This window comes from Ovis canadensis, chromosome 1, assembly GCF_042477335.2.
Source record: "Ovis canadensis isolate MfBH-ARS-UI-01 breed Bighorn chromosome 1, ARS-UI_OviCan_v2, whole genome shotgun sequence".
Taxonomy (NCBI): domain Eukaryota; kingdom Metazoa; phylum Chordata; class Mammalia; order Artiodactyla; family Bovidae; genus Ovis; species Ovis canadensis.
The window spans coordinates 165711196-165722496 of record NC_091245.1 but is presented as its reverse complement, the minus strand read 5'-3'; the positions used below and the strand labels follow the sequence as shown (position 1 = coordinate 165722496).

At 37.9% G+C, this 11301-nt stretch overlaps 1 protein-coding gene across 1 annotated transcript; it reads right to left on the bottom strand.

Annotated features, from left to right (window-relative positions):
- Window positions 1–8717: 8717 nt before the first annotated feature.
- On the bottom strand, window positions 8718–9668 carry LOC138430532 (olfactory receptor 5H2-like). The gene has a single exon (XM_069572668.1). It carries the CDS (start codon window positions 9645–9647, stop codon window positions 8718–8720), a length of 930 nt encoding a protein of 309 aa, XP_069428769.1. The 5' UTR covers window positions 9648–9668.
- Window positions 9669–11301: the final 1633 nt, after the last annotated feature.

Here is an 11301-nt window from a genome sequence, read left to right as displayed (position 1 = left end):
ATAGCAGTGGCATCAATAGTGAGCTGTGGAATTCAAGTTCAGCAGCAATGACAAGTGATCTTACTGAGCTAGAGCTGGGACATGTTTTTGGCTGTTGACTGTCTGACTTCTTTCTTTGTATCTTGCCAATTTCTCCAGTAGATTTCTCCAATTCCCCTAACATTTCTGCATTTCAGCCAGTTTTCATTCAGTTAACTCATTTCATCTTGCAACCAAGAGCTCTGGCTCACACAGAAGGAGGAAAGGAAAGAGAAGAAGAGGATACTGAACAGAGTGAACAGAGAAGGTGGGAATTGGAAAGCTGAGTGTTGGGAACTTAAAGAGAGGAAAATACTCAAAAAGGACAAAGGAAAGTATGGTGTCTAAAGTAAAATAACTGCTCTTGGAGGATAAGGAGTGAACAGAAGTCACTGAGTGTGAGAATCAAGAGTTTTTAAGTGAGAGCAGTCTCCATTTGAGGATAAAGTTGAGATCAGAGAATAATGAGAAGGGAATGGGAAGCAAGTGGCAGAGCAGTGAGGAGAATGAAATAAAGTATTTAAGATGTGGACAACAGTTGACATTTTTTTACCACCCACGGGCAGATGCATTTTTTCCTTATAGAACAATATTATGCAAGTTTTCAAAAGAGAGAGGAGGGAATTGAGAAGAGAGTGGATAGAGAAGTGGAATGGGGAATTTGAGTGGATGAAAACAAGGAACAGCAAAAAACAGGAAGAGACTAAGGAACATAGTAATTGTAGGAAAGACAAGCAATGAAGACAGGAAGTATCACAGAACAGCTGAAGATAAGAGGAAAGTCTCAGTGGTTTGAAGGGGTAAATATCTATCAATTCTGGTTTCAACAAAGATTGTCAGCACAGGGAAACATTTCATTTTTCTTTTACTCAAAATTCCAAGTTTATTTTCCTACGGAATTTGTGTATGAATTAGAGACTTTCACTGTAATTTTACTTTTAATTTATAAATATATCAGCATTGCCTCAAAGTTATCTTCACTTTTAAAAGATGCTTTTACTTTGTTATTATTGTGATTAGAGCTGACTTTCTCTAGAAATCCTTTTGGTTTACATGCACAGCATTTGCTTCTCCACAGGTTTTATTAGTGAAATAAAATTGAGCAAAGACTGGAACTGAATAAAGGCAATATAAATATCCTGTGCTAACAACTGAGTTGTTAAGTGTACATTTATTTCGAGTAAACATCCTTCCACTCAATCCCAAATCACTAAAAGTTAAAAAATTCTCTATTTGATATGTGGGTACTTATTAAGTCATAAATCTGAGAAAAGCACTGGAGAAATATTTTCTGCATTTTTCTGTCTGTGTGTATACAGGTATATATTACAAAATTATTGTCAGAAGTGAGTGAAAGAATAGAGATTACTATTTAAGTGATTTAACAAAATTTAATCAGAAAATGTGGGTAATTAAAGTAAATAAATATTTTGAACACAGTTATCAGAAAGATTTCTTATCCAGAAAACATTATGACCTAAATCCTTAAACTATTGCTCATTTGTTTGAAGTTCTAGTTCACCAAAACTTGTCCTATAGAGTCACTATAATTATGTTAACCAGAGAATTAAAGAGTATATTATGTTCTTAGAGTTATTTTGCTCATCCAGATTTTACTCTCAAAAATAAAATATACAGATTATTCACTATATTTTTCCATTTTTCAACTGATAATTTGACATTTTGTAAATCAAGTAAAAATTTTTATAGCTGAAAAGAGGGATGCAACGAGGAGCCAAATGGGATCAGGGAGCCCAGCTTATGTGGGTAACACAGGACCCTGAAGAGCAGGTCAGAGACCTTGTTCTATATCCCAATTTAAAGGAAAACTATTATGGGATTTTGAAATGGTGGTACAATGATCAGATTTTCCTTCTTTGCATTAACAGAGAAAGTTTTCAGTGTAATTCATTGAGACAAACAAACGTTCAGTTCAGCTCAGTCTCTCAGTCGTGCCCGACTCTGCGACCCATGAATCACAGCACGCCAGGCCTCCCTGTCCATCACCAACTCCCGGAGTTCACTCAAACTCACACCCATCGAGTCAGTGATGCCATCCAGCCATCTCATCCTCTGTTGTCCCCTTCTCCTCCTGCCCCCAATCCCTCCCAGCATCAAAGTCTTTTCCAATGAGTCAACTCTTCGCATGAGGTGGCCAAAGTACTGCAGTTTCAGCTTCAGCATCATTCCCTCCAAAGTAATCCCAGGGCTGATCTCCTTCAGAATGGACTGGCTGGATCTCCTTGCAGTCCAAGGGACTCTCAAGAGTCTTCTCCAACACCACACTTCAAAAGCATCAATTCTTCCACACTCAGCTCTCTTCACAGTCCAACTCTCACATCCATACATGACCACAGGAAAAACCATAGCCTTGACTAGATGGACCTTTGTTGGCAAAGTAATGTCTCTGCTTTTCAATATGCTATCTAGGATGGTCATAACTTTCCTTCCAAGGAGTAAGTGTCTTTTAATTTCATGGCTGCAATCACCATCTGCAGTGATTTTGGAGCCCCAAAAAATAAAGTCTGACACTGTTTCCACTCTTTCCCCATCTATTTGCCATGAAATGATGGGACCAGATGCCATGATCTTCATTTTCTGAATGTTGAGCTTTAAGCCAACTTTTTCACTCTCTTCTTTCACTTTCATCAAGAGGCTTTTTAGTTCCTCTCCACTTTCTGCCATAAGGGTGGTGTCATCTGCATATCTGAGGTTATTGATATTTCTCCCGACAATCTTGTTTCTAGCTTGTGCTTCTTCCAGCCCAGAGTTTCTCATGATGTACTCTGCATAAAAGTTACATAAGCAGGATGACAATATACAGCCTTGACATACTCCTTTTCCTATTTGGAACCAGTTCGTTATTCCATGTCCAGTTCTATCTGTTGCTTCCTGACCTGCATACAAGCTTCTCAAGAGGCAGGTCAGGTGGTCTGGTATTCCCATCTCTTTCAGAATTTTCCACAGTTTATTGTGATCCACACAGTTAAAGGCTTTGGCATAGTCAATAAAGCAGAAATAGATACTTTTCTGGAACTCACTCACTTTTTTGATGATCCAGCAAATGTTGGCAATTTGATCTCTGATTCTTCTGCCTTTTCTAAAACCAGCTTGAACATCTGGAAGTTCATGGTTCACGTATTGCTGAAGCCTGGCTTGGAGAATTTTGAGCATTACTTTACTAGCATGTGAGATGAGTGCAATTGTGTGGTAGTTTGAGCATTCTTTGGCAATGCCTTTCTTTGGGATTGGAATGAAAACTGACCTTTTCCAGTCCTGTGGCCACTGCTGAGCTTTCCAATATGTTGGCATATTGAGTGCAGCACTTTCACAGAATCATCTCTCAGGATTTGAAATAGCTCAACTGGAATTCCGTCACCTCCACTAGCTTTATTCGTAGTGATGCTTTCTAAGGCCCACTTGACTTCACATTCCAGGATGTTTGGCTCTAGTTGAGTGATAATACCATCATGATTATCTTGGTCATGAAGATCTTTTTTGTACAGTTCTTCTGTGTATTCTTGTCACCTCTTCTTAATATCTTCTGCTTTTGTTAATAGAGTTTTGCCAAGAGAATGCACTGGTCATAGCAAACACCTTCTTCCAACAGCACAAGAGAAGACTCTACACATGAACATCACCAGATGGCCAACACCAAAATTGGACTGATTATATTCTTTGCTTCCAAAGATGGAGAAACTCTATGCAGTCAGCAAAAACAAGATCAGGAGCTGACTGTGGCTCAGATCATGAACTCCTTATTGCCAAATTCAGACTTAAATTGAAGAAAGTAGGGAAAGCCACTAGACCATTCAGAAATGACCTAAATCAAATCCCTTATGATTATACAGTGGAAGGGAGAAATAGACTAGATCTGATAGATAGAGCGCCTGATGAACTATGGACGGAGGTCGTGACATTGTACAGGAGATGGATCAAGACCATCCCCATGGAAAAGAAATGCAAAAAAGCAAAATGGCTGTCTGGGGAGGCCTTACAAATAGCTGTGAAAAGAAGAGAAGCAAAAAGCAAAGGAGAAAAGGAAAGATATAAGCGTATGAATGCAGAGTTCCAAAGAATAGCAAGGAGAGATAAGAAAGCCATCCTCAGCGATCAATGCAAATAAATAGAGGAATACAACAGAATGGGAAAGACTAGAGATCTCTTCAAGAAAATTAGAGATATCAAGGGAACATTTCATGCAAAGATGGGCTCGATAAAGGACAGAAATTGTATGGACCTAACAGTATTTTAACCTTCCATAAAAAAATAATGAATATTAGAAAAATCACTCTCTCTTACCTATATCTGTTAGAAATTGTTGAGATCCTTTCAGGGTTTGGGCTTTCTGAAGTAGAAAATATTCTAAGAGCACTGCAATGACAATAATACAGGTGACAGTTCTTTGAACACTGTTGCATTTTAGAAGCTTCATTATATAAGCTCAGGAAAATGTTATTTACATAACTTTATATAAATTTGTTTTGAACACATGAGTTAACCAATTGTACAACTGTGTGCTTCTGCCAGAAGCAGAAGGAATGAAAGACTAAAATTCCCCTGATAGTACCCATTGATTAACTTTTGGCCAAAGCTAAACTGTTCTCCTGGACATTGTGGATTTGTTCATGTATGAGAAATCCAGGTTGTTCCACGGGGCATCACAGTCTCTGAAATCATGAACACCAGTCATAATAGACTGTTCTGGTTTTAACAATAGAAATTACATTTTATGTCCACTTTCAACCGCAGATGACACTTCTGACATGTGTATGCAAACTCCGGTTTGTCAATAAATGTTGACGCTCTGAGTGCTTTGATCAGTATGGTCTTAGAATCTAAGATTCCTGTCAAGACATGACCCCAAGTGAATTTATTCTCCTCAAACAAACTGTAGCTCATGTTACAGATACATGTTTAACTCCCAACTTTAAGCTGAAATATGGTGAGAAAGCTTTTTAAGCAAAGGTCTGGGGAAGGAGTAAAGGAAAAACAAAAGACCACAATGAGAGGTGACCTGTATCAGTACTTCTCAAACTTTAATGCCTGTGAGTCTCCTGGAGGTCTAGATAAAATGCAAATTCTGTTTCAGTAGACCAGGGCTAGGACCTGAGCATCTTCATTTATAACAGGTGAAGCATATGGAAATGGACAGGTGCAGTCCACAGGACCCTCACTATTGGAAGGACTATCAGTTTATCAGAGAGCCTAGATAATTAGAGAAGCACAACACAGTAAATGTAGCTGAAAAGAGGGTTGCATGAAGAGCCAAATGGGATCAGGGAGGCCAACTTATATGGGTAACACAGAAACTTGGAGGCCAAGTCAGAGACTTTGTTCTACATCCCAATTTAAAGGAAAACTATTATGGGATTTTGAAATGGTGGTATGATCATCAGATTTTCCTTTTTTGCATTAGCAGAGAAAGTTGTCTGTAATTCATTCAGATAAACAAAAGTTAACTTTCTTATTTTTGATAATTTGATGTGCTATCTGAGTAACAAAAGAAAATGCTTAACCTCCACTTGGGACTTGGATGGCTAGATGGGGGGAAGCAAAAAGCATCATAGACTTATTGATCTGCTTCCTTAGAACTTTGCTGCTGAAAGCCAAAATAGAGGAGAAAAATATCATAGAAGAGAGGAATCATGTGAAAAATGCACAGAGAAATAGAGTGGGTAATGCAATGTGCAGTGGTAGCTTCAACATAACCAACACTTGGCTTAAGCATGATGTCCTCTTTAATTTTGGATAATTACTTCCTAACTATTTGGTTGTCTATCCTTGATGACAAATACCTGTATTACTGCTTCCAGTATGGACTTTTTTTCAATTTTAGTCATTTTGATAAGTAATAGCTTGTTGTACTTTCATTTGCATTTCCCTAGTAGCTAATTTTTGTAGTGTCTTTTTGCATCTTTGACATCTCTACAACTTTTTTGATGGAGTGTTCAAATATCTTACCCATTTTAGGTTGATTTTATTTGTTTTTATTATGAATATTGGGACTGTTTCATCTATTCTGGATACAAGTCTTTTATCAAACATATGACTTATAAATATTATATCATTTTAGTCTGTTACCTAGATGACATTGTGTTTATTGGTCTTAGTGAGTAGGAAATAGTATTTATTAGGAAGCCACTTGCAGGACGGGGGTAGAAAATAAATATGACAACAGTTCAGGGATCTTCTATTTCAGTGAAATATGTAGATGTCCAGTGATATAGAGCTTGTCCAAAAAAAAATACACTTCTAAGGTTAAGGATAAGTTGTTACATCTGGCCCTTGCTGAAAAAGAGAGGCACAACACAGAATGTGCCTCTGTGAATTGTGGAGGCAGTGTTATCCTTATTTTGGTGTATTTCAGCTCATTACCAATTGCTAGTTTTGAGTGGAGTCTGGAGCAAAAGAAGGCTTTGTGCTGTGCGTAGGCTGTTGCGCACACTGCTCCGCCTCTCGGGCCATATCCAGCAGATCCTGTGGAGACTGAATCAGCAGTGACAGCTCCTTGGAGCCTTTAATCAGCCTGTGAATGTATATCTAAATACAAGCCCTTAGAATTTTGAGCAAAGCTCTGCCATCCTCTGTGGATAACTACTCTACTGTAGAGAAACAGCTGTAGGCCTGATAGTTAACCTTGGCAAAAAAAAAAAAAAAGAATGTTTAACCATGGACCACTGATTTACTATGATACTGGAGCTTCCTTTGACAAATTGGATGTTATCTGACCCACTAACCATAAGTTTCAGTGTGCACAGAAGCATTCCTTCATCAGACAGAAACAGCATATACTTGATCAAGCAGGAAAGGCCCTGAAGGCACAAATAAATTACTTGAAGAAGTGGTTCCAATGCTATCGCCCTCCAATCTTGCCACAAAGGCTTCTGTGTCCCAGCTGGGGCCTGTGTCCTTATAATTAGTTGACCAAGAAGTCTGGGGCCTGACACAGATGGTTCTGCATGGTATGCAGGCACCATCAGAAAATGGACAGCTGCTGCACGCAGCTCCTCTCTGTGACAGTCAGGAAGGACAATGGTGAAGCAAAAACCTTCTAGTGGGACAGCCGGCTTCCACCAAGATAGACAACAATTCTTCCATTGATCTGAATGTAGACTACCACTCAGTCCCTTTGACTTTACATTTCTTTGAATCATGAGACAAAGAAGTGAATTGCTATGTTGGGTGAGGTGACTCCTCCACAAAATACACAACACCCTCTAGGGTATCTCTTAGCATTGTTATTCCCATGATTATGGCCAATGAAAAACTTTGAGGCCAAACCACACAATAGTTCTAATGGTCCAGACTCTTTAGAAATTTGGGTCGTTCTACCAAGTGAAGAACAATGACCACCTGAGTCAGGTGCTTGCTGAAGGCAAAAAGAACACAGAATGGGTAGTAGAAGAAGTTAGTTAAAATACCAACAACAATCGCACGTCCAGTTATAGATATGAGGATTGTAATTGCCAAGAGATTTCCTTCTTAGTTTGATATGAATATATTTGTGTCTGTATAGCACTTGTGTTTGTTTTCTTTCCATTCTTATTCCCTTATTATGAGACATAAGATGTACTGACTTTACATTATCATAATTAAATGTTGTTAATTTGACACTGTATTACCCAATATCAAAGAAAATGAATAGTAAACTTCACTCAAGGATTTTACCTCCACTCTTGGGAAGAGATAATACATTTTCAGTTGTACACAGCAGAGTTATACAGCAGAGTTTTTAGGTGGAATTATTCCTTGTAATTATCATTATTTAGAAATAGAATATAATTTTAAGATATGTGTATGGGCACTAAGTTGACAGCAAGTGAACTTGTAATTGTTAATTTTATGTGTCAACTAATCCATAGGCTGTCCAGATATCTACTTAAACATTATTTGGGGGTGTTTCTGTGAGGGTGTTTCTGATTAGGTTGGAATTGATGAAATTGGTGAATTGGTCCCCACAAGAAGTAAGAGTCAACGTATTTCAAATAAAGTGGAATAAAAGACTTTTTGATGGCTAGCAGAACTCCTGGGTTTTGCCTCTGTTCACTTGAACACAAACCCACCTCTGCTGTGGAGTTAAATGTGATACGTGTCTCCAGGCTATACAGGTATATTGTATATATTGGGCTTCCCTGGTGGCTCAGATGGTAAAGAATCCACCTACAATATGGGAAACTGGGTTCGATCTCTGAGTTGGGAAGATGCCCTTGAGAAGGGAAGAAGGGAAGTGTTCTTGCCTGGAGAATTTCATGGACAGAGGAGCCTGACAGGCTGCATTCCTTGAGATTGCAGAGTCAGACACAACTGAGCAACTGACTTTCACTTTCATACAGCTATATTGTATCAAAGACATCATGCTCAAGTAATTTTCAGAGGTACAGCACTATTTTAGTGCTTAAAATATACTTAATAAATTCACTGATAAAACCATACTGAAGAATATACAAGCATGTAAAATGTTTTCCTGTGTTTTCTGCTTTAGTTATTTTAGTAGGATATGAACACGTAATTAAAATTCCCTTGTGCTTTTGAAAAAGATATAGACATTTTAAGGAATTTATTAGAAACTAACATGTTAGGTCATTAAAATAATGACTGTTATAACTACAAAAATTTGAACACTAGTCAACACACAACAAAATCTGATCTGCAGTTTTATGACTGTTTTAGTGGAAAGAGAACAGATATTATGCGACCTAAATATTCCTCTCTAAAATTTTCATCAGTGAGTCTATGACTTTCTTATTTCTCAGGCTATAGATAATTGGATTTAACAAAGGGATTATGACAGTGTAAAAGAGAGAGTCCATCATATCGTGATCATCTGATTGTGTGGATCCAGGACGAATATACATGAAGAGAAGAGGCCCATAGTATAAAGAGACAGAGAAGAGGTGGGCTCCACAGGTGGAGAAGGCCTTCCTTATACCTTGAACAGACTTCTTTTTTAAAATTGTAAAGAGAACTAGTGTATAAGAGATAAGCACAGTCAGAATGGTGAACACCTGTATTGAACCAGAGAAAATAAAAACCGTTAGAATATTAATAAAAGGGTCAGTACAAGAAATTTTGAACAGTGGCATAATATCACAGTAAAAGTTGTGTATTGTGTTGTAACTGCAGAAGGTTAATCTAAATAAAAAACCTATATGAATAAAGGCGTGAAGAACACCACCTACAAATGATGAGACCAACAGTCGCACACATAGTCTATTCGTCATAATCACTGGATAAAGTAAAGGGTTGCATATGGCCACATAGCGATCATATGCCATACTTGCCAAGAGAAAGCATTCTGTGGTTGCACTGACTGTAAAGGAAAAGAATTGTACCATGCATTCAGAGAGAGAGATCATCTTGCTTTTGATGAAGAAGTTGACCAGCATCTTGGGAGTCACTGTGGATGATACGGAAGTATCCACAAGTGCCAAACTCCCAAGGAATAGGTACATGGGGATGTGAAGTTGAGAGTCATTCCAGATGAGAGCAATAAGTCCAAGGTTCCCCACAATGGTGATGAGGTATATCACCAAGAATACCAGGAACAAGGGAATTTGCCACTGTGGCTGATACTTCAATCCTGTGAGAACAAACTCTGTCAGCAATGTTATATTTTCATTTTCCATATCTTCACTGGAAGTCTCCTGAAATAAAATGCAAAAAATGAAGAAAGAACATTCACTAGGGTTTTATGAATTGAAAGCTTGGAAAGTGGAGTCAAAATAAATCATACTTCTACCAGAATGTCCTTTTACTTTCATAAAATATTACTATAATAAACTATTTGGGGGATCTGAAGAGATGCCAGTCAGTACAATAATTTCAGTTCAAATAATGTGCTGAAATTAATAGATTTACAAAAAAGAGACATTCTAACCATTTGCTAAATTTGTGGGGACTGGATAGACTGTGGTAGGGAAATTCTGAGTCTGGGACATGGATTATCAGTCAAGGGAACAGATGTTTAAAAGAAGCAGGATTATAAAATGAATTGAATACCGTGTGAAGGATCTTGAACACTTTGCTTCAGGTAATATGTACATAGTGAAAGTTTTCAAGACAGGGAGAGACTCTGGAGAGTATTTTAATTTAGTTTTTCATTAGTGCAGAAAATAGATGTCATGGAGGAGAAGCTGGGGTCAGGGATACTCTTCAGGAGATGTTGCTATTGTCCAGGGGATTTCTAACCAGATTATCCATCAGAATGTTTGTGGAGCTTTTTAATGCAGGATATATATTGTGAGATATTACTGTAGAAATTTATTCAGTGGATCAATATGGAGTTCTAACAATCTGTACTTTAAAAAATGCTCCACAAGTGATTCAAATGCATGTATAGTGCCTAGTCCATTGGCAATATAACTTTGGTAGTTATGAGAGAGACAAAGAGATGCAAAAGAATTCAAAGTGCAGTCACTAGGACCTGATGACATTAGATATGAAAGGGTGGGTTAGTGAAAGAGAGAGGAGGTATGCAGTGACTGACTAGATAATCATCAAAAATTAAAATCAAGATCTCAGCTGCAAAGGCCTGTTTTTGGAGCGAGCATCCTCTGAACATTAAGAGGAGATGTACTTAGTAATATAAGTCTACTATACCTTAATATAAGTAATGTCGTAGGAGTTTGGGGAGTAGCTGAAGGCATATTTACTAATAACCTACCAGTTGAAGAGTGTGCATAAAGAAGGACATGGAAAGAAACTTGAGGAAGTTATATTAAAGAGGCTAAACAGTGGATACACAGCATATGTTTGCTAGCCAACATCTGATCGCTTTTTCTGCCACATAGTCTTGGTGGCTGGTAGAGGTATCACCCATTCAAGAAGCCAAAAGAGGATGGCCATAATGACCTATATGGGAAAAGAATTTTAAAAGACTAGGTATATGCGTATGTATAACTGATTCACTTTGCTGTACAGCAGAAACTAACACAACATTGTAAATCAACTATATACCAATAAAAATTAATTTTAAAAAAGAAGCCAACAAAGCTAGAATCTGACTTTTTTCATTTCTGTTGCACACAGAGTGGGAGAATTTGATCTAGATTTGGCAAACCAAATCCACAAAACCTCCATTTAGAATATGGAAATAAAGAGAAAAGGTACAGGAACAAAAGAGAATATTGGTTGCAAAGACAGTGATAACAAGACTCCAGCAGATGCACCCTGCATCCATGGCCGTGGCATTGTGTCAGCCGGCATTCCAGATTCAAGAGCAGTGACAGCAGGTTTCATTGAGCTGGTGTTGGAACATGATTTTGGCCGTCGATTGGCTCC

Excerpts from the sequence above, each read along its gene's own strand:
- LOC138430532 (XM_069572668.1), bottom strand. The coding sequence starts at position 9,647 with ATGGAAAATGAAAATATAACATTGCTGACAGAGTTTGTTCTCACAGGA.